This window comes from Cyclopterus lumpus, chromosome 14 (assembly GCF_009769545.1).
Source record: "Cyclopterus lumpus isolate fCycLum1 chromosome 14, fCycLum1.pri, whole genome shotgun sequence".
NCBI lineage: Eukaryota > Metazoa > Chordata > Actinopteri > Perciformes > Cyclopteridae > Cyclopterus > Cyclopterus lumpus.
In genome coordinates this window covers 11,006,075-11,033,026 of record NC_046979.1, presented here as the reverse complement: position 1 = coordinate 11,033,026, position 26,952 = coordinate 11,006,075, and the positions used below count along the sequence as shown (strand labels likewise).

Below are 26,952 nucleotides of genomic sequence, written 5' to 3'. Positions count from 1 at the left end.
TTCCTCTCGTGCTTTATCAGTTGTAATCGCAATATGAGAGCAGTGCAGAGCGGCGGCCATGAGCTAATCAGTGGGGTACACTCACATGCACGAACATGCACTAAAAGCATGCGCAGACAGCCTGGATATGTAAACAAAGCAAGGAGAAGCTCTGATTACAACACACACAGAGGGAGAGAAACGTCCATCTCTGTCCAAATAGAATTTGCTTCTCGATATTGTTACACAGCAAATAGTTGTTCGCCGCTATATTAATGTTCAGAATGTCATATATTGCCCCTTTAAGGGATCACCACAATTATTACTTTTTCCTCCTGTGGGGCATATAAATATGTGCTGTGACAGAGACATTTCACATCTTATGGTGGCGCTAGTAAAAGTCAGGGAATCGGCAAAGTCATTAGAATTCATCCATTGGGGAGTCATGAATTTCTCCACAAAATGTCATGGCAATCCATCCAATTGGTATTTCTGGACCAAAGTCGTGGATTGCCATGCCGATAGCCCTCAGTTATTTTTCTTAGTCTGACTTTTTTCTTTTCTTAAAGAAATTAACCTCTCTGTACTTTGTATTAAATGAGCAAATGAGCATAGAGACAAACACAGCCACAATCCTTTACATTTAGACACACGCATGCCCACACATACAAACAGAAAGAAGGATTAGCAGCCTCGAACCACCCAAGTGGAACGTGACTGTATAACATTAAGGTTGTATTTGATCTGTTCTCGTTCGGTCTTGGGGAAAAACCATCAAACACTTTTCTGAGTCAAGCTACACTTAATCATTGACATACTTATAAATGCAGTACTTAGATATAGAGACACTTCACACACTTGAAACCTATGCATTCAACAAACGTACATAGAGAAACTTCAATGATTTAGTTAGTTGAGGAGGGAAATATGTCACTGTATACTGTATTTACCAATTGTTAGGATGGTGGATGCAGTCAGTTCCTTCAAAGGGATGGACAGAAAACAGGAGTCTGGTAATAAACCTTACTGGAGGTGGTGAGACAGACAAGGACAAAGTCAGTCAATAGCATTGACTGACAGACCTTTCAGACTCTCCGCCTGAGGCAGACTTATTGCTCATTAACATTAGAAGGGCAGCCTCTACACACTTAAAACACTCATTATAGGAAAGGCCAGTAATTAACATTTTCTTTACAACCTCGTGGCCTCCTTTGTGACAACAAGCCTTTGCTTACTCACATTCAAACAAACACAAACACAAACACACACACACACACACACACACACACACACATACACACAAACAAAAACATATTTGTCAACTTACACCTTGTGCTATTGAGCTGGATGTTTAACTATTTAATAGGTACCATTTATATGGTAGAAGATAGCAGTGAAAAGTGTTCTCCCCAAACAGAAACAGATATTTCACAACCTGGCCAAAGAAAATCTACACAACTTGATACCAGCGGTGAGAAATTGAGTTTTGCTCAAAATGTTGTACATTTTAAAGTTGAATGCAATCTGGTAAACTTTGAGGCTAAATCTAAGAAGAACTTTGCGCTCTTGTAAATAATGTCCTGAATTATACATGAATGCAATTGTTGAAGCAGGTCTAGTGCTTAGAAAGGCCATCCTCCTCTGTAACTGAAAGAATCCTACCTGAAGCGTTATCGGGCAAGACACTGCTCAAGGATGCTGCTGTGTAGTCCACTCTCTAATCTGCCTGCAGGAGCGCGAGCTAAAGGATCATTTCCAATAAGGCATAACAATAATATTGTTGCATAATGACATACCGCTGTGTGTGAATTAGTTCCATCACTGTAAGTTCCCGTTCCATCATTCAGGTGTGCCAGAGAAGCCAGAGATCGATGGCCTGACGAAGCCTGCATTGGAGGGGGACCACATCACTCTTACCTGCATGACTCAGGGCAGCAAGCCCGCTGCCGACCTGCGCTGGTTCAGGAATGAAAAGGAGGTCAAAGGTATGTAACATCTGCCCCTGCGTTTACATCTGCATCCCTGCTTTGGGTACACGAGCACATGTGTAATGTCATTAGGGCTGCCCCCTCTTAGTCGATTACTTTAGTTGATAAGTCGATTCTTTTTTTTGCTGTTTTCATGCCGAATGATTTATTTCCAAGAAACTTAACGCAATTAAATTATCGGATCATTTAGTCGTCAAATTCGTATCTGGCTAAGAATGTCTTTGGTTGAGGACAGCCCTAAATGTTTTTACCATAATTATTCTAAAACAGGACTTTTATATTTAGAAATAAAATCAAAGATGTTCCTTAATAATTGGACTACATATTTGTAATTGTGAGCATTTTATCGATGAAGCAGTTAAGTTTCTTACTGTATTTAATTTTTTTTTTTTATATATATATATATATATATATATATATATATAATTATGTGATAGAGATCATTTATGGACTCAATGATATTTCCACTACAATGCTATAGATTCCCTTTTTGGGTTAAAACATTCCATTAGGCCCACAATCTCCACTGTGTTGTCAGAGACTAAAAACTATTGATTATCACATTTCAGCATTGCTCAGACCGACAGGGAGCAAATGTACCAGAAAATATGAATTTGTGTTTGAAAACCCATCGAAAGTCTTTTTCATAAAACTGGTACCATGAAACTGCTGCAGCGAATTCTCAAAATGGTGTTATTGTTCCGAACAAGTTGTTTCTAATAGAGCGGATTCAGCAAGAGTCCTTTGGCCTGAGACCGATACATTAACCTCCCTTGTTATCAGAGGGCAGTTCTAAATCACACTGACTGGAATACACACCTCATTTCTACCCGTCCCTGCTCTGTTCTACTTGATAAACCATCGGCTTTGTAATCGTTTGAATGGGAGAAGGAGAAAAAAAAATATTGTAGAAATGAGAGATAGGGACATGAAATGACAAGATGAGCTCTTTGAGGAACAGAGCAACAGATGTGGTTCCTTATCAAATAAAATGTAAACCCAGGGGGGGGAGACTGTCACAGATCATCAGCACAGTTGCAGAACTCTTTTTTACCAACGTCTTTATGCTGTTTCACAAAGTAGATTGAAGTCAGATGATAAAATGCAAATCAGCCTTTTCTAATTTAAATGACTGCAAGAGATAGGATTGACAATCACAGATTTAATTTTTTTTGTATTAGAACTGCCATAAACAATACTGGTTTGGAAAGGCAGTCAAAGTCTTTGAGTAACCCAATAGATCACTGAAACTCAGTAGTGAGAATAACAAGCAGCCAGGTGCACATTCTAAATGCCCAATTAGATGAAGAGCAATATAGAGTAAAATTGCATTTAATCATTTAAAAAAGTATTATTATGTATTATTATTATGAAATGGAATTGTTGAATCTATATAACAATCCTCTCACTTGTATATTCTATAAACAATACTCATATTATTATTTCGCTCATTGAATAGTTTACGAGTAGTTCCTCAAGTTGCATATTGGTTATTTTACATTTTTTTAAATTCAACTAATCACCGTGTTTTTGTAATGTATTATAGTACTTTGTCACTCCACTGTACAGTTATTCTTGTGTCTTGTTGCTCTTCTGATGAACATGAAGCTTATAGAAGAATATATACACTAATTAGCAAAGTGTATTTTTCCTTATGGGCTTATTGTGTCTCTGTGGGTGGTTGTTTCCCATTGGCCAACTACGGAAAGAAGAGCTCCCTGTAAGGCAAATGGAAAACTAGCCAGGACATAATGTTCTTTCAATTTGCCACAGAAAGTTAACAGGTAGTCAGAGATATCCTTAGTGGTTTAGAATGAAGGTAGTCTCAAGAGGATATGCCTTCTCATTAAGGTCAGATGCTATAATATTCTCCTCAAATTGGCACACTACTCCCTTTAATATGGGTCTTGTACAATTTCATATCAGTATATTATTCACTGGGACAAGGTTGTAGTTCTTTGCCCAGAAAGGACATGAATAATGTGTTCAGGTGTTTCCCTTCTGTGTAAATGTATTATGTTCTGCATATTTGATATATAATTCATATATACTTTATAACAGTTAACATAGTTGAAACTAGTTTTAAAGGTGGCAGTTTTTATATATGTTACGAAAAGAACATCTACATTGTGTAGTAATTTTTCCTTTTTGTAAAATAATTTGTTGTAACATTGTCCCAAAGCAGAACCTTGATACTTCATTTAAATGTCACATTAGAAGATGCTTGTCAGATCTGCTATTAGACTAGTCACGAATTTCAATCGAAAGTGATTTTTCGGTCCTCGCTGAATTCACTGAAAAGCTCTGTGGGTGTGTGCCACGACACCCTTTCTACTCCGGCATAAGCCCAGACAGCTCAGCCTGCTATCTCACATTAGGGTTTACCAGGTTCAAGATAAGCAAGCAGATAAGCCGAAATCAATGCTGGTTTTGCACACAGTTTCAAGCGGATATCATGGTGTCTTTCCATTTGATTAACTGTAGTTGAGAGATAATATTGAATTTCTCTCATCACGTCTATTCAGACTTCCTCGGAACATCCTCTGAGCTTAAAAGAGAATAAATCTCACACTTTGACTCTTGACAGAGTAAAGACATAATCCCAATCTAGTTTTTAACTCCACAATTGATCACCTCTGATCAAATCTCTCATCAAACCTTGGTGGCTAACCATGTCACCATTATCTTTTTTTATTACATCATAAACATTATTGGTTTCAAAGGTGAAGGACACATTGATCTCTTGATTAATACCCTGCCTCACCTGACAAGTAGGTGTCTGTTTTTAATTAGCAGTTTGTCAATCAGTGTGATGTCTTCGTCAGACATAATAATAATAATAATAATAATCCATTTAATTTATATAGTGCTTTTCTAGATACTCAAAGACACTTTACATTATACACCGTAGACACATCTACGGGGAGCAATGCAGGGTTAATTGTCTTGCTCAAGGACACATCGACTAGGGCGGGAATTGAACTGCCAACCCCTTGATTGACAGACGGGCATGCTAACCACTGACCCATAGTCACCCCACATATTCAGGATGTATTTAGTTTCAATAACAAATCAAGTTCTTGAGATTGTGATTGACACATTTACACACGTTGTTCTTTTTTGTCATACCGTAAATGCTTTTCCGCCATTTCTCGTTCAAGTTTTTTGTCTTGTTATATATCTCACCAATAGAAATCATATCTCCAGCGTTTTTTGTTGTTTTTTACACTTAAAACGAACAATATAAATAAATATGAAAGAAAGCAAACACAAAGAGAAACGCAGGTTAATACAAAATGCATGTATGCACGTGTAGGTGTATACGAGTGCAACTGAAGTGTTCATTATCCTGACAGGATCAGGGTGTGTTCAATGTGAAAAGCCATCTGATTGCGGGCAACCATGCTGGGAATAAATGACAATTGTGACATATTGGTGTGGGATCTGGGGGAATAGAGAAGATTATATTACCGGCAGGGCCACTGGAGCGGTCCATCACCCATTCGCATGCAAGTTAACGGACACCCTATGCTAAGTGTGTGTGTGTGTATATATGTATTTGTGTGAGCAAAACAGACAGATGGAGCAGACAGCCTGCATGTAAGGACATAAGCTTGTGTGTGAGGAACGGAATCCAATATTCTTATTTCTCAGTCTCTTTGTCCCTCAGATCCCCTCAGTCCCCACCCAGTAATGATATATTTCTATCTCAGTTACACACCGTAACCCAGAGAGACCTCTGCCAATATCACCACATGTAGCACTTGTTTACACACCACTAAACCAGAGGGAGCTGTGTGGAGACCAAGCAAGGCCGAGATGAAATGAATATTTATTTCAAATAAGGGTGGGGTTGTTCGCTATCGGACTAGTATTATCATACTCCCTGACCTAAACTGTAGAGGTTATTGCTTCATCATGTTACGCGATAACTCTATTCCAACGGGGCTTAAGGAAGACAACACAAAGATCTGATTCAAATTCGCTTGCGGTCACGTCCCAATTCTGTTGTCAAAGTTGTTGGTCAAGGACAAGGAACTATCCCTGCAGACATAACTTGCACTATTTTAGGTCGTTGTCTGCTGACTTTTCAGTACGCTATCACTCAAGTCTGACCGAAACACTGAAGAGTTGAATAGTGACTGAAGAACCTTTTCAAATTGTGCTGGCTCTTTCTTCATTTATGGGTAATTGTCCTTGACTACTTTGAGTGAGAACAGAATAAGGTGGCCATTATTATTCTAAGGTTTGCTGCGGAAAGAACTATCGAGGAGAGTGAATAGGTAATAGCTCCTGGAGCTTATTTCAAAGTGGATGATGTTGAAGTTGATGACACTGCTAGTAACATTGTGGACACTAAAATAAGAATTAAGTAAAGGGATTTAAAGTTTTCATTTCAAGTGTTCGACAACGATGCACACTACTTAAAAAGTCTGTGTTGGGACTGCATTTATACTATCCAGCTCCCTGGGGTGCTGTGGATCAATGACCATTAAAGATGTAATTTCAAGATGGCTCCTGCAAGTCACAGTGGCATGAATAAAATATGTTTAAGTCACACACACAAAAATGCATATTCACCCTCTACATCCTGCCATGAGTTCTGTTGAAAGCTATTATTATGTTGATTAACATTAAAGCCCTCGGTTCAGATATAGTAAAGCTTAATTTATATAGTTTTTGTCAAACTTTTTAACCACAAGATAGGTAAAATGGAGAGCAGAACTATCTTGAGCATTAATATCATGCACCACCTCTACTGTCTTTCTTTCCCTTTAAACTTGTTTCACCTTGATGTATTATGCCGAGGTTGAGGTGTCCCTAACTTATCTTCTTTCTCTGGCATCATAAGAATGTGTGATCGGGTTAACAGCGTTAGACTGGAGCACTGTGGAGAAAGAAGATAAGATCAACTTGCTACCCCCGCTGTCTATGTCCATTAAGAGCAACATCATGGAGGTGGAGCACCTGTCCAGTTTTAAATGCCAAGGCACCAAGACCTATCGGACCTCTCCTTTTGAGGGCTGTAGAAAACCTGTCTTCAGTCTCCACCGTCGACATTTCTTAGCTGTAAATGCTCAGAGAGTTTCATGTCAGAAAAGACATTATGACGGGTCTGCCAGGCACTGATACCATAGAAACTCAAAAGTGCTCCCTGGTCATAGTCACCCGTCAGTTAAGTGCAGAGTTGAACTGGTAAGACAGCTCCGCCAGCAGACCCGGCTCCCTAACGCTGAATGGTCGCCAGAATATGTGAAAAGACGGTGACTGGTACAATATATCATCTCCACACCTCACTGGAGCTGTGTATCAAAGTTAAGCCATAGCTATTGCTGCACAGCTCATCTGACAAGACAAATGAAAGACTAGGTAGTTATCTGGCAACATTTTATTTTCTGTTTGCATTGTGAATTATATTGTCTCTAAATGAGCGTTTTGTACTGTTAGATATTTTGCTTATCCTCACCCACAGGCAATTTCACAGGCAAATTGTTTTAAATCTCTGATGGGATGCAGTTCAGGGAATGTTGAGTCAGCCCTCGGACCCCTGCTGCCAGGATTACTCAGCTCTGATGCTGTTGTTGATGATTCTTCCGTGAACCCAACAGTCCTCTTCTGTCTCTCTTTTCTGCCCCCCCCCCCCCCCCCCCCCCCAATCCTATTTTCTTGGGTCGTGCCTCTCTCCTGTGAAATGGCATAAAAGGGTCAGATTCTCACACTTTTACGCCTGTCATTTCCATTTCTAATCCTCCAAGGCTACGTCTTGGCTCGAGCCAACGATGCAGAGCTCTGAGCAGCTCCCACCTCACAGCCAAATACTGCCAGGCTTTTTTATTGACGCGAGGTTCCACAGGTGAATATCGTAGGAGGGTGGGCATTTTTCATATTTGACAACATATATAAACAGTTTAAAGAGACAGAGAAAGCTGCAACATAACCAAGAGATGTAAATACAGTATAATGTGTAGGAGGCAGTGTTAGACAATACACATGGGGTGGCTGCTGGTTGCATACATGCATATACATAATTATAATGATAGGATCATATATATAATGAGATATATTTGCTTACAAGTTCAAATTAATATATAAATATAATTCAAGCTGAATTGTGTATCTTTTATATCCTGTAGAAACTCTAATCAAATGACGACATATGATGTGTCCTCTATCCTAAAGTAAGTGAATACTCAAAATAGATTTCATGAAACTAATGTATGAATTGTTCTAAATAATGAAATACTGCCATGATATTTGATATTTTTAGTGAAAGAAACAATGCAGCATGTATCAAATAATTCTACAGATAAGAGAAGAGTTGTAAATGTTGCCATGAGCAGCTTAAAGTAACTCAGTAGCTCTACTATATAAATTACACCAATAACACCCTGCCCCCCCCCCCCCCCCCCCCCAAATATATATTTTATTTTTACAGTGGTATGAGACTGGCCAGATTACTTTTTTGATTGACAACCATGACCTGTAATGGCAGCTCAATGTCAGCTGCTCCCTTCAGCTGCACTAAGATATTTATAGACCAATTATACAGTACCTTCTCTCATCAACACACACACGTTATACTCCTGTAAACACACAACAGTGCAGAAGCCATGAGTGCGTGCAGATTGACACATTTTAACATTGAAGTAGTACTTGCTGTTAGACAACTGTTATTAAGTTCTCAATTGATGATATTAATGAACTTCGTGCAAGCACGTTTTGTAGTACTCTTATCCTGAATCTCACAAGTGCAATCAGAATCTATTCAAAACGCCGTAAGGCTCTTCAGAGTGTAAATGGGTCTAGACACTACAATCACACAGTAAAAGTATACAGAAAGGGAGCTTCTCTATTCAATATAAATATTATAAGCTAACTTTTTTTTAACAATAATAAATTGGGGAGTTTAAGTACAGACAGACCATTCACTTAGTTGCACAATTCAGAGTATTATGAATTGACATTCTTTAAAAAAAGTACTTATACACTTTTCAAACTTCAAACAAACAACAATATAGAGGAATTTTGAGTCAGCTATTAGGTCACAAAAAAGTATACCTAATGTTTAAGTCAGTTAAACCCTAACCAGCTTGTTAACCTCAACAATAGCATACACATATTAACAGAAGAATACAGGAAACAAACAAAAAGAAGAATAAGCTTACTTTCAAAACAGATCTGTGAGAGGAACCTTCTGCAGACAGAGGGAGAAAGACAAGTTGAACTGTTGGAGAGACAAAGAGACAGGGAGAAGCAGTCTAGGACGTGGAATAACTAATACAAATGGTAAGAGAATGTTTGCAACTGCTAAAGCATGCCAAGAGATTAGAAATGTGATGTCCTATCTCTCTAGGCCTCCACTCTTTCCTCACTCTCTTGCCTCATTCTATTTCTTCTTTGTGTGAAAGAATTTCCGCCATTCCCCCTCTCTCCTGTTGTCTGGGCGGATGTTGCTAACACTGCAGACCTGTCAGTCATTCATCTCTAGGGGAGGTGGGCTCAGCGCCTCAGTTGGGGGGAAGTGACTGAGGAGAATGGCTGATTGGCAGAATCAAGAGGGAGAGGAGACAATGGGCTGGAATGCTTAGAAAGTGGAGCAGATGAGCGCAGAGGAGAGAAGCATATGGAGCATAAACAGTCTTCAGGACATACAAACAAAGGTGGCCAGCATATATATGAGAGAGAGAGCATACACTGAAGCATTCTGGAATTTGTTATGAGTCAAGAAAAAGGGGCATGTTTACAAAGCAGGGCAACACCTGAATGAAGAGATAAGCCTGGACAGCTGGATTCAGTATTACAGTATTTTCTTTTTTCTCTTATAAAAAAAACCATGTAGGAGTGTGAATGAACGGGCTTGAAATGGTTTAAAATACTGGCTTCTGGCATGATGTGAGCAGACCAACCAGACCCAAAAGACTGGTTGAGCAGATGTGATTGAGAAGAATGTGTTACACACACCTGCTTGGGGTGGTTATGTATTACCAAGTCAGTTACAGCGAGTCGGTAAAAGCAGATCTAGCCGTGGTGAGTTTTGAATGTTGGCATGTGTGTAGTCTGGATGAGGATGGTCATTTGTATTACATAACACGTACTTAACAGTTTCCGAATTTAGGAGAACATTCATGTCATATGCGTAGGCTGAGGCTTCGTCAAAAAATTGGCATCCTCAAATGTCGTCTGGTACCTGAACGCAGCTACAGTTCTTAAAGTTATTTGCTATCATTTGTGCAGGATCACTGTTGGACTTTGACATTTCCCAAATCTAGAGGGTTATTATTTTTTTAACAACTAGGAAGGTGTTAAACAGCAAGAATTAATGAGGTGTTCTGGGGTACGTAGAGAGATTATCAGTCTAGTACTGGACTGTCATTCTGGTTGGCGTTGAAACGCTGGTCACAGGGCGCCCAGGTCCAGGTGCAGAGTGTTGAGCTCAAGGACAGTTTCATGGACACGGAAGAAGTCAGCAGTGTGGGAGTCAACTCTGATCTTCTTGTTAAAAGGACCTCTCTACTTACTAGACATCACTGCTTTCAGGGATGATGAATTATTGTGAGCCAATACAATTACAAGAAAATGAATGTGTTGGTCAAAGATTGCTTTCATGAGGGTTGGTCGTGATACTTTAATCAAACAAATTTGGCTTATCTAAGGCCCATATCATTGGGGAAGGCAAATGAAGCAATAAGTGGAATAATGTGCTCAAGGATCCGGCCACATTTCCGGACATTATGTAGATCATTTTAGGAAGCTGGGTTGGAGGAGTTCTCCAATGCCTTGGCAATGATTGGGGTGTTAATGGACTTAGAGAGGTAACTCAGCTGCTTTGGAATCAGGTTGAACGGATTGAAAAGACTTTGTAACAAGGCTGATGGAAGTTATTGTCAAATATCTGATTCGCCCTGGTAATATTTTTGTCCCAATGAGGCTGGAAATGGTTGTCAGGTAGATGGGTTGGAGGGAGAGGAAAGGGAAAGTGTTTAGTGAGATTGCGTCATTGTGTGTGAGCAGTAAAGCTCATAAAGCCCCAGGCAAAGATAGTACTTTGGGGCCAGAGGTGTTTAAAAAGGCCTACGGTGTAAATATACACATTACATTCAAAGAGCCTCTGACCTAGAAGTGAGTGGGTTTTGGTATAGTCTAGAAGGGGTCATGTGCTGTAGAGATGCCAAAGCATATCCAGGTAAATGTGTGATGTGAGCTGGAGTTTATTTTCTTATCTGATCATGTGTTTGTTTTTCATTCTGTCTTTTGTGTAAAGCCTTTTCTAGTGAATAATTCTTACAGGAATAGTGGTATGCATAATTCCTCCAAAATGCCCTAGAACTATGATGAAGATATCAATATGAAGATTCTGTGAAAATGCCATTTAGGTGCTTGTTGTATCGCATGATAGGCCCCTAACTATGTGGCAAGAAGACCATGGCAGAGTCTGGCTGTGATGGTAAAGTGGGGCCTGTTGTACACAGGGGCATCACATTGATGCCCTCACACCTTGCAAGATAATTGTGCTGCATGTGTGACAGTATGCTACTTTCTCCAAAGGTGCCAAAGAGGTGAATGCAAGTGGGAAGACATTTACAGTACGGAGCTCTCTGCAGCTACAAGTGGACAGAAATGATGATGGAGTGGCCTACACCTGCAAAGTGGACCATGTGGCACTCACACAGACACCACAGCAAGCCACTGAAGTACTGGAGGTCCACTGTGAGTGTACATACTGAAAAATGCTACTCAAACATAAAAATGGACTGTATGAATAAGAAAATACATTAAAGAGGAAGTTACGAAGAATGCTTTTACGGCTGTAGAATCCTGTTGGCTGGCAAAGAGGATTTAATACTTCATCATTTATGGAAAACTGTTTATGAAAAACTGTTCAACATCTCAACAATGTTCTTATAATGACATATGATAAGAGTTATGTTTTACAGTACGTCTAATATAAATCCTATAATATTCCAAATATGATTGAAATATTATAGGATTGTATTACATAGGGAATGAACCCTTTTTTGGCTAATGATTTTAACCATTTGATTTTGAACATTTTGTTTAATCATTTAATCATGGGATGTTAAGCTTAATATATACAGTATGTAATCCTGATCACCAGCCCTCACTTCAAGCCTCTCTGTCTGTTCTAGATCCTCCTCGTGTGCATATTATCCATTCCCTTGCAGTCCCCCAGGAGGGTCAGTACTTAAAGCTGGAGTGTGTGTCCAAAGGAAACCCTTCGTAAGTCACTCAAATTCTGTATTAGTTTATGTTAGCCTTGTATATAACACTTCAGACAGGAAAAAGAATCATACCTTGTTTCTCTTTCACATCCTCTAACCTCCCAGGCCTGATCCTGTGATGTGGACAAAGGACGGGGGTGAACTTCCTGACCTGGACAGGATGATTGTAGAGGGGAGGGAGCTCACCTTTACTTCACTCAACAAGACAGACAATGGCACCTACCGCTGCGAAGCCGGCAACCACCTAGGGACCAGCAGTGCTGAATATGTGCTCTACGTCTATGGTGAGTTTAAAGGAAAGGCTGATGTGGGTAATTGTGTTTGATGTGATCAACTCCAAAGGGATAGTAACAGAGAGAAATCTTCATCCGTTACTCATTTGAAACATGAAACAGATGAGGAAGAAAGCTGCAATGCAGGATGCCTTGGACTCCAATAATGCTCCATAAAATAGGGGAACGTATGAACCTCACAGGCATTCGCTCCAAATCCAGGATTATAATACATCTTAATTTGCTTACTGTATCAGTGCTAGGAGTGATTAGTAGTGCCGTCTCTCACAGGGAGAATGAGGGCCTCAGGTGACACAAATGCCACCAACGCCTTTCCTTAAATAAACTTCTGTCCCACATCCTACACACACACACACACAGGAGGGCAATGTGTGAGGGTGGCAGAATTTAGTGCTGTGTTGTCAGGAATATCACCAGGAAGGATAAGTAATTCCGAGTAACGCCAGAGGAGGTGGGGGATAAAGGTACTCAGTGTGAGGGAAAACAGGTAGCTCTTCCTCACTTCCGTTTCTCCACTGCCATTTGTCTCCCGGCATTAAGGAATAATGCTTAAAAATGGGCAGAGCAGTGACACAGTCTCTTTTACCCTCGGTTTTAACAACTTCGGCTGTGTGTGACGAGGCACAAAAAGACTGATAGTTTTGGGCCAGAAAGATCATACAATTGAAAGCAAAATATATTTTCCTGAAGTGGTTCAACAAAGTATTGTATTTTTTATCAGTACATGCACTTATATGGGTGTTTAATTTGCTCTCTTATTTAAAAGCAGATCTAATCTGATGAACATGAGGGAAAGCTTTCTAAGTTTATGACTGTCCTTGTACAGTTGTAACTAACCACATGTGGAGCTGATTGAGGATGTGACTAATGCCGAGTTTACACTACAAGATGTTAGCCCTGATTCAGCACTCGCTGACACATTTTTTAGATCAAAGGCAAATCGGTGCTTATTGCTTTGAGCAATGATCACTATGTTTAAAATATCCTGTAGTGTAAAAAAATGTTTATCTGGCCAGTTGGACTGCAAGATACGAGGCAAGGGAAACATGTATTACCGCCAACTCTGCAGAACAGACAATCCTTGCTTCCCGCATCTCCCCAACCACTCTCTCCTACATATTCTTTTCCTTTTCTTGGTTTTTCAATTTGAATTGCTGGCATCCTGCGGACATCCATTTTAGGAAGAAATAATTCCCTTCTATGGCATGTTCTTGCATCTCTGTATTTAGGAACTGGACGTAGCCACCGTGACTTTGCCGATTTGTTTGTGGACGACCATTTTGAAGCTGCAAGTCTAGCATTTTGACCATTGCCATCTATGTTTTTTTTTGCCAGATCATATTTGGACAAGAGGGTTGAGCCAGGGATGGATACATATTGCTATGCCTGATTGATAGGTCGCCATGGTTGCGTTTTGTCTATCACAAGGTAGCCATGCCCTAAAGCATAAGCTGCTTGATCGTCTACTAAATGGGAACGTAATTTACAAAATTAGCATCATGCTATATTGAAGAAGACTTGAAACCAGCGATTGAGGTCATAAACTCGTTGGGAAAATGTTTACTGAGATGATATATCAAGTGAGAAGTAGGGTAGTCTTCTAATCTAAAATTATAGTCTAAAATCTTCTAAACAAACTGACTTCTTTCTGTAACCAGTAAAGTTGCCCCCTGCTGGCCGTCCGAAACAGAAATAACACATGTGTGCTCATTATTTCTCCAACAAGAAACTCTTAGAACTGAGAACTTGACTTTAGCCATGTCATTACACAAATTAAATACATGGACAGTCAAGTGCTTTATTAGATCCATTTATGAAAGTAGGGATGTAAATGTCAGAGAAATATAATGACATCTTCTAGATGAAGGGTTTTGTAATAGCTTACAACTTGATCTTCAGATAGCAACACTCTGGTCTCTGCAGAGTTAAATTAAAATGGGTAAATTCAAGGTAAGGAAAAGGTACATCCAAATGTAATACAACTCAAACTTGACTCACATTATTTGTTGGTTTTCATACTCATTCAGATGTTACCGTGACAAGACAAATGTAATGATAGAAATTCAACTTTTGTATTTACTGTGTAAAGACTTCTTTTTAAACCATCCGACATGCAGTAATAACAATGTTTGCTACTGAGATATGTAGTTAAATACTTCATGTGCCACATTTGTATTCAAAGCCACAAAACAGGTCAGCACTGCAGGACCGATTAATACCATCTGATATATATGATATTTTTTCCTTCACATTCAAATCTTTTGTGAAGGCTATATTAAAACAAAGAGAGTTGTGAAGTTCACAAACAGAATGTACATACAGATAAGAGGACTATTTTGGATCAGCCAAGGTAAAATACAAAAATAATGTTATTATCTCTGTTGATACTTTATTGGTCTACTCAAATAGATATATCAGAGCCTTTATTACTTAAACACACTGTCTGTGTACAATTCCTTCATATGTCAGCCAAATGTAACAACAAGAATAACCAATGAACTTAATGGCAGTGATGTTATTAAACTGACAAATGCTATGCTGCAAAAAAGGCAGTGAGATGGTCAAAGAGGCCTATTCATTACCTGTTCTTTTAAAATGGCACACAGTCTGTTCCTACCCTTCATTAGTGATTACCACACCTTTTAGCCTTTCACAATTGCTGCCATAATTCTTTGAAAATACCTTTTTAATGGTTCCGCTTCAACAAGGAGACGTTTTCTCTCTACCCTCTTTCCCAGAGACATGCACTTAGCTGCTTAGTGATTCACGCTGAGGCTGAAATGTCACCGAGACACGCAGGACAGTTGGCCCTGAGAAAGAGTACCGTCGCCAATTAAAAGCCTCAAGCTCATCATAAAAAGCAGAGTGACACAAACATAAAAGCCAGCGTGGTAGTGTAACCTCATTAACTTTGTCACAAAATGTTTCAGTCCCATTTTTCCTGTTGCTTTAATGTGTGACAGTGAGAAACACTGCCTTGGGTGAAGCACTGTTACCATTATGCTGGCCACCTTCTCCTAAAATCAACCTTGCATACCTGGATCATTAGCATTGATCATTTGCTAAATGACTTCTTTCATTTGATGTAGAAAGGTTCCCACTGTCGGATCTTTCCTCACAGACTTGTGCCAACATTGGCAGACTTAAAGTTAATCCTGTTCTCATGCTACCGAAATTACCCTCATATTCAAAGACAGGACATATGAAACTACAATGATGGTGAAAATATAGAGTTGAGTTAAACTGAACAAAACTAGAAAATGGCAACTTGCTTAATGTTTCTTCCATCACTCGTATGGCAATTATGCCTCTGCGCCAGCGACCACCGTGGCTTGAGGCAGTATGTTTCTGGGATGTCCTTCCATGCGTTCGGTCCATTCTTGTGAATGCAATATCTCAGAAAACCCTGCAGGGAATTTCTACAAATTGGCACAAATCCACTTGGACTCAAAGTTAAACTGATTTGATGTTGTCAAAGGCCAAGGTCACTATGACCTTACATCCATCCCATTCTTGTAAAAGCAATATCTTAGGGGGGGCAATTGAATAAATACAGTTAATGCTTAACGCAAAAGATACATATGAGACGTTCAGCTCCATGTCTTAAATATGACTCATGGGGAAATGAACGCAAAGGAAGTAATTAAAAGTCAATTGGATGAGAAGCCATACAAAAAGGATAAGCAATTGAATTAATGTATGTCGTGTAGTACATCACTTAGCATCAACAGTATCGCATTATTGCATTTCGAAAAGTGTTTTCAACTATTTGTTGTATGCTTTGAATTGTTTCATAATCATGCATTTTTTGCTTCCCATTATCATCAAATGTTTTGACCAGTTTGTGTTGCTTTTTTTATGTATATATCTGCCCCCATGTGAATTCATTTTGTTGTTGTATTGTTTTGTGTATATGTGTCTGTCTATCCCCCCCACCAGACGTCCCCACAACCCCGCCTCAATCCACCTCTCCCCCCCTACATTCCATCCCTCCAGATCCTACCGCTCTATTAGGCACCCACGCCTCAGACCCCACAGTCACTGGCAACAGAGGTACAGTACCACCCCACGCATATCCACAGCCCCCTCAGCATGCCACTGTATATTCCTGCTTCCCTCTTACTTTCATGTCTCCTCTGTCCTATTACTTCTCTCTCAGCTATTTCTCTGCCTCAAGCGTCAGTGTTCATGGCTCATATGGACACACTGAGACATGGAGACACTGAAAGCTGGAAAATATCTGCTGCTAAACGTGCTTCCTGGGACTCATTTCTTTCCTGTCTCCCTTTTTGAATTGTTCTTCTCCCTTTAGCATAGTAAACATAAACTGTGGGTCTTTTTGATAGACAATGACATGCATGTCCATTGAAATGTAGCTGTTTTGTGTTTTACATCACGGACATTAGACGCTCTAAATCATTGTATTCACAAAGAGTCTCGCTGTTTAAATACGCAATCTACTCTCCCCTTGGCCTTTCAAAGACTTCAGTACTGCTGTGCCCTGAAACCTCAAAAAAGCAAATGTCATGTCCAATTGAAAATGTCTGGCCACTGGAGATGTCTCATCATGACTCCTAATGCTGTGTTCAAACTTTGAGAATTCTGAGTTGAAAAGCTCTTTTTCAGAGAGATAACATCGTAGCCAGTACGTGGGTATCTTACTGCTTGTTGGTGTTCTTAGAGAATCTATATTTGTGTGATACAAACCTTAAAGCATTATCATAAAGAATGTATCAATTTATCTGTTACATTTCTGTCAATTGGACCCACAAGGTTTGGTGTGTTGGTCTGATGTGTTGACCCTGTGCTACAAAAAGCTACAACTATTGTAGAATAATGAGGGATACCAGCTACATACACTTTACCTCTAGAGGAATATTTGCTGCATCGTGGAAAAGGCTAGAGACCTGGTATTTGAGTGGCCCATCGTGTATAAGATCCCTCCAAGTCTTCGCCAGAAGGCCACTTGTGCCTGCTATGGCAGCAACCCATGAACCCGCTGGTGGTCTCCAGAAAGATTTTCTCAACAGAGATAGCAATAATGCGGACGTTGGTGATAAAAGGAACAAATTGAGGCACTTGAGAATGCTGCCAATACAGTGGGGGCACCGTGGAAAGGCTTCGGGGAAGCCTTGCCCTTCCTTATGGTGTAGATCACTGAGGTGGTCAAAAAGCCCTGCAGTGATAAAGTGACAGATTGATGGAATTTACTCTGAGGTGGTGACATTTCTGAATATTCTGCTGTCATGGTCGACATGCCTGCTTGGAGGTTGGGGACAGCATCTATGGAATAACAGATGGATGGTGGTGTTCTCATTTGTTATGCCTCCATGCTGGCATATGGGTTGTCCGTTTGCCGGGTCCATTCTCGTGAACGCAAAATCTCCGGAAAGCCTGGAGGGAATTTCTTCAAATTTGGCAGAAATGTCCATTCGTACTCAAGGATGACCTGGTTAGATTTTGGTGGTCAGAGTTCAAGGTCAATGTTTGAATCCCAGCATGTCCAACTGAACTAGCTCTGCATTTGAAGGAGCCAGTTGGTTGGTTTGGGCTTTAGTACAACCAACAGGGAGGAGACTTTGGGAATTTACATAATATACATATATTGAGAGCCCCAGAATCCTTTAGGAGGAGCTGGAGAATGTCGCTGGGGAAAGGGAGGTTTTGACATCACAGATCGACAGATGGAATGGATGTCACAAACCTCTGGGAAGATATATTTGCTCTGAACTATGAATCTATTTCTCCAAATGATATATGTATGATACAGACATGTAATTCTTGATACAGATTATGTGATTTTACATTATTTATTTTATGATATACCTTGATAATCCAAAGGCAACACATTTACCATTGGACAAACATAAAAAGTTAAAATTACAATTCGTTGAATTGCAGTGTGTGTAGTGGTTCTATCTTGTTTCGTACTACGACATTACAAAAATAATGCTGACATAGCGCCATGTCTGCGACAGTAAAGTAGTGTCTTGGATTCTTTAAGTTGTTACGAGATGATAGTACATATTTAACACATAATTAACACTTTATTTGTTCTTGCGAAACATAAGAATTCCACCCCAAATAGAATTCAAACTAAATAGTATTAATACATAAGACTCAAGAAACTGATTTCTTCTCTGTCTTCTGCAGTTCTCTCAAGCAGCTTCATTCATTTTCAGTCTGTTTTCGATAGATGTAGTTCACCTTCTCTGGATATTTGTTTGCTCCCTCTAGTGCTTCACAGTCATATTCACTCAGAATACGTTCCTCTTTTCACTGCTGCTTTCTTTAAATTGCCATCTTTAAAGTCCTTCAAGAGTCTCGGATCCCTTTCTACCTTTCCCTTGGCTGCTTTGCTTTCTATCGAAGCTTCTGGTTCACTTGTCTCTCAACCACTTCTTCTCTTCTTCACTCGCATCTCCCCACATCTTGTTGGATATTCCTCATCAGCATATCTCTATTCTTCTCTGATGTCTGTTTGTGTAGTGCAGAGACACAAGAGAAGCGGAGCCTCTTAGTGTATCTTCAGGGAATCTAAATATCAGACTGCTTCAGTGTGTCCCCAGTCACAGGATACTACACTATCTGCTTTCATGTGCCCACTTGATTTATTACGAGGTTTTTCCACAGGCTCTGGATGAAAGCAAACAACTGTGGAGCTGTACCAGCCCTATGACGTTTTGTCTTTTTAATAAAGTTGTCTTCCTGTGCAGATGTAATACACAGTGTATGTTCAGCACCACAACATTGTATGCAGAATATTAGCATATTATATATCTGATGAGCTCTTTTAGGTGCACCTCTCTCTGTTCTGCCGTCTTTCTTATACTAGTCTTGCATCTTTCCTCTCTTGATCTTCATCAGCACAGTTTGAGTGAAGAGCAGATAGTTGGCGTTGAAAATGAACAAATATAGAGAATCAGGATTTTTGTCAATGGAGAGACTGTAGATGTACAGTTTATTTATTTTTCATTGAATGGTTGACCACCTTTTCGGCAACGTTGTTAAGTAATCATGGTTTTTGAAAAATCTGATAGGCTTGTACATACAGGATCTGTAACATTCAGCAAAAGTCATAACATGTTGCTTTGTGTGTTCATAGTAATCCTATTGTAGTGTGAGGCCTAAAATATCCCTGTAACTACACCGGCCATTGGAATTGGCAATTTTAGATTATGGTAGGACCTTATGTCAATGTAGAAACAGAGTCAAATTAATGATTTTAATGGCGGAATTAATTTACATTAGGCCAGTCCATTTCTGTGTGGATGCAGCCACCTGATTTATTTTCTCCATCACCTTAAATCTACAGCTTAATAAGCATGCTGTTACTCAAATCTCCAGCTGAATTCACTTGAGATATTTAAATGGGGAAGAAATGACAATGAATGCCAATATTTCTAAGCCATCATTACACTCAATCAGTTGGGAATATAATAAAGCATGTGTGCAATTGTGGCTTCGGGAGTCAATTATTTGCCAGAGTGGTAAGATAAAAAATAAAAATATTTGACTATGAATAATCAGTGTGTGCTAAGGCCTTGATTATACTCCCAAAACTTACTTGTAAACTGACAGCTGCAGACAACATAGACGCCATCCACACATACCGCACAGTCACAACAAAAATTGGCAGTACATGGATGTTTGCACAGAGCCTACTTGTACACCCTCTGATGACAAAATGTATCTGGCGGACCCATGTGTATTTGCAAACGCTGAACATATAACTTTTGAATAGCTTTCGTCTCCCAGACTTTCTGTCAGGACCTCAGTTGTATTAGAGGGTGACCACATCATTATTGTACCCATTAAAATGGTCAGGCTATGAAGATATTAATTTTATATTAGCTGCAAAGTAGCTTCAAAAAGAAATTATGGCTGCGCAGATTTTTCTTTTGAAACTAATCAGTTTCTGGGGGGGGGGGGGGGGGGGGGTATTTTATTTTTAGGAAAGATGATGGTAGTACACAGTTAATACATCATGTTTTTTTTAACTACTACGACATTTTCTATGAATGGGGCAAATATTCCCAAGTTCAGGATCTATATTAGTATCTTTACTTTGATCTTAATGATCCCCAAATCTCTCACCAAAACCAGTCACAACTTCTGCCTCACCATTGACAACTCCACTCTGTCTCCCTCCCCTCACATCCGCAACCTCGGAGTCATGTTTGACAGCAACCTCTCATTTGAACATCACATCAAACAAATCACCAGAACCTCCTTCTTCCACCTAAAAAACATTGCCCATCTCCGCCCATCACTTTCCTCATCTGCTGCTGAAACTTTAATCCACGCCTTCATCACCTCCAGAATTGACTATTGCAATAGTATTCTTTATGGCACATTTTCCAAAATCCTAAACAAACTCCAATACAGCCAGAACTCTGCTGCTCGCCTGCTCACCCACTCCCGTTCCCGTGATCACATCATCCCTGTTCTCCAGAGCCTTCACTGGCTCCCCGTCCCACAACGGATCCAATACAAAATCCTTCTCCTCACTCACAAAGCCCTCCATAATCAGGCCCCCTCCTACCTCACCGACCTGCTCCACCACCACACTCCATCCCGTCAGCTCCGCTGCTCTGATGCCAATCTCCTGTCCATCCCACATAGGACCAAGCACCGGACGTGAGGTGACAGAGCCTTCTCCATATCTGCCCCCTCCGTCTGGAACTCTCTCCCCAAACTCATCCGAGACTGCACTGATCTTTCCTCATTCAAATCGCAAATCAAAACCCACCTGTTCAGAACTGCTTTTAATGTGTGATTGTTTGTTTTTTTGTTTTTGTTTTCTTATCAGGGTCCGAGCGACTCAAAGTCCCTATTTATTTGTTTTATTTGTTTTACCTGTATTTTAGCTATTCTTATTTATTTATTTTTAGCTTTTAGGATGTTTTAATTATGTAAAGTGTCTTTGAGTATTATGAAAAGCGCTATATAAATTAAATGCATTATTATTATTATTATTATTAATAAGCTCTGTTAGATAGAACCGCAACCACAGGCCAACCGGAAAGCAAGGTGAGGATGCTGGACTACAATATACATGTTAGGCCTGATCATGAGGAACTATCATTAGGCCATGGGGCAAAGTTGGCTTTCAACAAACTGGATGTTTATATTTATCCAGATTAAAATAACTTGAATAATAATTGTAATTAATTAGTAACATGTGATTCTACCTCATTACTATTCTATAACTGTTTTGGGGATTTGGGGTCAGGAAAGAAATGACTGATTGAAGCCCAGATGCAATAAGCATTGTTTTTGTGCTTCACACATGTTTTCAGGTATGCCAAAATTAGCTGTTGATTTACCATCAAGATATGAGTCTGAACAATCTCAGAGTGAGAAAGAAACAGCATTTGTTACATAAAAATGACTTTACAATGATTTTGTTCCATCTACTTCCTGACTTAGTGTAGTATTAGTGTAGTATTAGTGAACAATACAATAATGCACCAATGAAAGCATTATTCATGCCTGCAGGACTATTAGTGAATACATATTGCATACTGGCATACATACTCAGTGGTTCTAATGGTAATTTAAATTTGAATAATCCAAACCTTTAATACTAACTGTTGTTGACCTTTGTGGTGGTGTAAAGGTAAGCAAGAGATTCCTCTGTTTTTTCAGCCAGACTGTATAATGCCAGGACTGATGCATAACTGCAGTCTGTGATTCACTTTATTAATGAAGTGCTGGCAGGTATGCCCAACACACACACTGCTTCAATGGCCCAGCCAGCCTTAATGGCTATAATAACTCTTTCGCTAAGTATCAGAGGTCTATGCAATGTCATCAGACCCCCCCACCCCAGAAACACACGCACACACACACACACATACATACGCATCCGTCCCCCCACCACCACCACCACTGAGTTCTCTAAAATGTGCCAAATGCTCTTTCATGGCTTGCAAATTAGCTTTGACCTTGTGTAGCTGAAAGGTTGAATCATGCACAAGGGTTTCTTTGGTGTTTCAAATATTTACTATTCACTTCTCATAATCAGCATTCGTGTGGCCAACCCCAGCCCCCGTAGCCTGATATTGGTGCAGAAATAGGGCCCACTGCAGAGAAGTCAGCAATTATTAATGCCTAGTGTCTCTGCCTGTGGAGAGGACAGAACAACTAAAATATTACCCATTCACGTCCTACAGAGTAAGAGTTCTCTTTTCTTTGGTCCATTTGTTGTTCCTTGAGAGGAACAGAAGATAGAAGTAAACAATTGTACCAACAACCTTAATCAAAGCACACACTATAACATGGAATATATTGCTAAATTGTCTTAAAGTGATTCCAGAGGGATGGTTGCTATCTGAGGCGTTAACTGACAGTGGGGTCCAATGGAGGTTACCACAGCAATCCATAACTATCATGGTTTTTATGTTTTAAAATAAAAATGATTTTCCTCTTTTTATGTTGATAGCAGAATTCAAAAGTGGAGCAAGGGATTGGTTAGGGTTCAAAAGTCACGATTTGTCTGAGATGTCACCCTCTTCAAGTAAGCGCTGGCCATAAAGCCGCATATGAATATAGTAAGACATTAAAACAGAACCACTCGTTTCCTGTTTGCCGTACTGGGACTTGAGCCAGCGGATCTATGGTGAGACGGCTCAAACTTCAGCTCAGGATTTCCTTCTAATGGTCGGAAGATCACACTTGTGTCATAAGCTCCAACATGTAAAATATGTTTTAATTTACCACTAAAGATATTTTCATATATTTGAGGGTTGAAAGTAGTGACAGGCACACATCCTTTGTGTCATGTGATGTCGTAGAGTACCGTAGCTAAATCAATTAGAAAAGTAAAATATAGCTTGAAGCAGTTCATTTGTCTCAGTCAGAGGTGCTGTCTAAATGAGCTATAAGAGGAGGAAATTGTTATGCATTATTTTCTCATAATGTTGATTAAAAATAGTTTATTGCCAAATGCCTGATACACCCTCTTATTTTTAAGAATCAACATTATGAATGAAAATCACATTAAATACATTTTCATAAAAACTTTGTGAAGATTATCATGAATATTAGAAGTGTGCCTTCGCTCAGCTTTTTATTTGTTCTGAATCATTTTCAACAGAAGAGGCTGCAAAACAAAAGCTACAGTACAAATGTACGTCCTTACAGTACAAGTATACAGAATAAAACAACAATCCAAACTCTGATGCTAACATTACATATCTAACACAAGCTAGGCCATTTGAAATCTTCCGCTACCAAATTGCACATCTTTCACATTTAAAACAAGTTCAAAAGAAAACATGAAGATGATGAGACAGATAACTCCTTTAATAACATGCTTAATAACATAGATGTTAGGCAGACTGTTGAAATTTAAAATTATTGCGGTATTAAAGGGAAAGGTTGAACTCCACAGGTAATGTGTTATGTCTTTAACCCCACTTTCACCTATTCCCTGCTGCTGATGGAGGACAAACCTTTTGTGAAAATTAAATTAGGGAGGGGACAGTTTTCATTGCACGCAGGGAGTCGTAGCTGCTTTATTCTATTGCTATTGATTTTGTTTTAACAGGGGGACCAGGTTAGGCCATTTGATGAGCTAAATACATATATTCTTGAGGGCAAGTGTCCAGGGCAGCTCGTTGGTTTATGTGCTTAAACCAGAAACGCTGGGTTCGGGTTTCAGCATCCCTGAGGGGGTGAAATGGTTAAATATCGAGCACTACCGACCATCTTCTCTTCATTTTCTCTTCCGCTCTCCACCCTTTCCACCATAAAGCTGAGGAGCGCAGGAGAAATTAAAACATAATGCAAAGGTCTTTCCACTTATTGCTGGGCAATTATTATTGATGGCCTGTCACTTCAACTCGCTTTGGGGAAGAATTATAGCAACAATTTGGAACAAAGTGTAGAACGGAAAAAGAGCAATCATTAGATCCTGGGGCTGGTGTTATGAATTACTTGTAATAGCCCTTCTATTCATTAAATCTCAATGGCAGGGGACACATTCAGCAATCTTCAAACGGCACTCACATGCACACACATGCATGCACAGACACACACACACACACACACACATACATGCACAGTTAAGGTAGTCTACTTTTCATTTGTTGACATGAAGTTGTATTTAGTCTTTTATTCATTTTTCTCTGCTTGTCTCCCTCAGGGGGTAATGCAGCATAATGCAGTTTATGTATCTGAAAAAAGAAGCAGCAATATATTTACGATTAAGTTACCACAAATTAGCAACATTGGTGTCATTGGTCATCTCCATGCCTTGCTGTTTTGAAGAGGTTATGGATTGTATCGAACATAGAGCTGCGTTGATAAATTGATTATTGCAAGCAACTTAATGAATTTGTATGATTAATTATCTTGCTTTGCTTATAACGTCATGCTGTTACCCTGCTGACCACAATTTATTTTCATTCTGAGAAGAGAGAAGGGGGTTGTTGAATATTCAAGATAGTGGCCAAGTCCATGTGTGGGCTTTATTGAATGATTAGCAGAAGTAATTTGTTTTCAGAATCTAATTAATCCACTCTGACCCAGCAAGCAATAACGTGGAGGACACACACACACACAGACACACACACACACACAGACACACTTGTCTCGGTTACGTCTCCTCTTTTCTGTCTTTCTGACTCTCTCTCTCGTGCATGGGTGCGTGCATTCAGAAGTGGATGCACATGTGTCTTTCAGCCCTCCACAGCCTCCAGGGACTCTTTCATCTTGGCAGTAGAGCCAGCATTAGATGCAGATTGGTGAAATTCCAAACTCAGTCAAAACGTTGGGTATAATTGACTCATCGAACAAGTGAAGTCTGCAGGCACTTCCCACAAGTCACTCCTTAACTTTCATTCTGATTGCAGGCACCTCTTTCTTTTGTCTCTAACTTTAACTTACCACATTTACAGCAGAATTGATACAGAGTAATATGTGTCTCTTTATGTTTCACGCTAAATTATGTAATATGCAGTGTAAAGCCATTCGAGGCGTTGCGGTTTTCTTTATTTTAATTTTTTGGTCACAACGTATTTCAGGTAATCGGACTGTATCATATGTAACAGTTACTGGGCCTCATTCAGGAGGCAATACAAAAACTTAATTTCCTCTTATTTTTTTTTGAAGCCACGACTTCCTTTTATTTTCTTAGTAGGCTACCTAATTGATTTCTGTGATTCACCAATGTTTTCTTATTTTTGCTCTTCTCTCAAGTAACAGAAACATCTGACAATTGGTCAAGAGCAAGATAAGAACACAAATTAAACACCATGACACGATAACATAAAATAGCATGAATATCATATAATAACATTTAGATTGCTATGTATTTTAACGTAATTATAATGATTTGATGAATAAATTAAGAATGAATCTACTGCACAAAGCTACAAAACAATAAAGATGTGCTCACACACACACAAACAGAGAGTCCCTAACCCAACCGCACACGCAGCTCTAAAAGCCTGTGCTTACACTAGCTGCTGCTTTATTGATCCGAGCAACTGAAACCATTTTTTCACAGAGCTATATCTATCTAAGATAGAGAGGAAAAGTCTTCCAAAAGAAGAAGAAAAAAGATGCCTGTAGGGCATAAAAAAGCATTTGAATATTAAAAATATTTAATACCAAGAGAGAGATGTTAAGCTGCAGCGAAGGCCGTTTGAGTTGCATAAGGATATGTTTCCAGGATGCTGAATCTGATATATTGAGATTGTTAATTTAAAAGATGATATTAGATGAAAGGCATAGCAGAGGATGGTAGTGGTGGTGGGACACATATTAAGTGTGTGTGTGGGGGGGTCTGGGCAACATGTTGAGCGCCCAACACTTACTTGTCTGCATTTTGGTGAATTTCTTCTGCATCAATTTATGGCCCGAATGTCTTTATTTAAAGGAAACCACTAAATTCAGGCACCAGGTGAAAATTCAAAATATAATGAGACATAATGCAGTAAGGCTCACTAGCATTCTGTATTGCTTTCAAATATGTATTCTCATGGAGATCAACTTTTCACGTTTAATGTTTTCTGTGCTAAGTCAAAACACCTGTAGACCGGATTTACTCTTTCTGCTCTTTAAATGTGCATGTGGCATCTTTTCAACTCAATGATAAATTCAATTAAGTTGAATTCATTTCTGGACTTCTGGACTTTATTACCTCATATGAAAGAGTTCTGCTCATGTTTAAAACTGTCTTCACATTTAAAACATACTACATTAATAATATAGTAGTAATACATTAATACTATGTATTATATCTGTGTTCTCTCGGAAGTTGAGAATAGTCTAATATTTTGAGGAAAGAAAATTGTAAAAAATACGAGACTAACGTCATAATATTTCAAGAAAAAATCCTATAAAACCACAAATAACCACAAAAACACATCTACTTAAATCCCACTACTGTGTCTTTTTGCTTCACCACCAGCTTGGGCTAAATCCACTTGATCATAAGCA

At 39.4% G+C, this 26,952-nt stretch overlaps 1 protein-coding gene across 1 annotated transcript in view; it reads left to right on the top strand.

Annotated features, from left to right (window-relative positions):
• cadm2a (cell adhesion molecule 2a) overlaps nucleotides 1–26,952 on the top strand; it is a 178,575-nt gene that overhangs the window by 144,629 nt on the left and 6,994 nt on the right. The window contains exons 4-8 of the mRNA XM_034551063.1: nucleotides 1,827–1,964; nucleotides 11,514–11,675; nucleotides 12,116–12,206; nucleotides 12,314–12,492; nucleotides 16,441–16,554. Coding sequence (XP_034406954.1) covers nucleotides 1,827–1,964; nucleotides 11,514–11,675; nucleotides 12,116–12,206; nucleotides 12,314–12,492; nucleotides 16,441–16,554 — 684 coding nt within the window. The remainder of the gene's footprint in view (nucleotides 1–1,826; nucleotides 1,965–11,513; nucleotides 11,676–12,115; nucleotides 12,207–12,313; nucleotides 12,493–16,440; nucleotides 16,555–26,952) is intronic.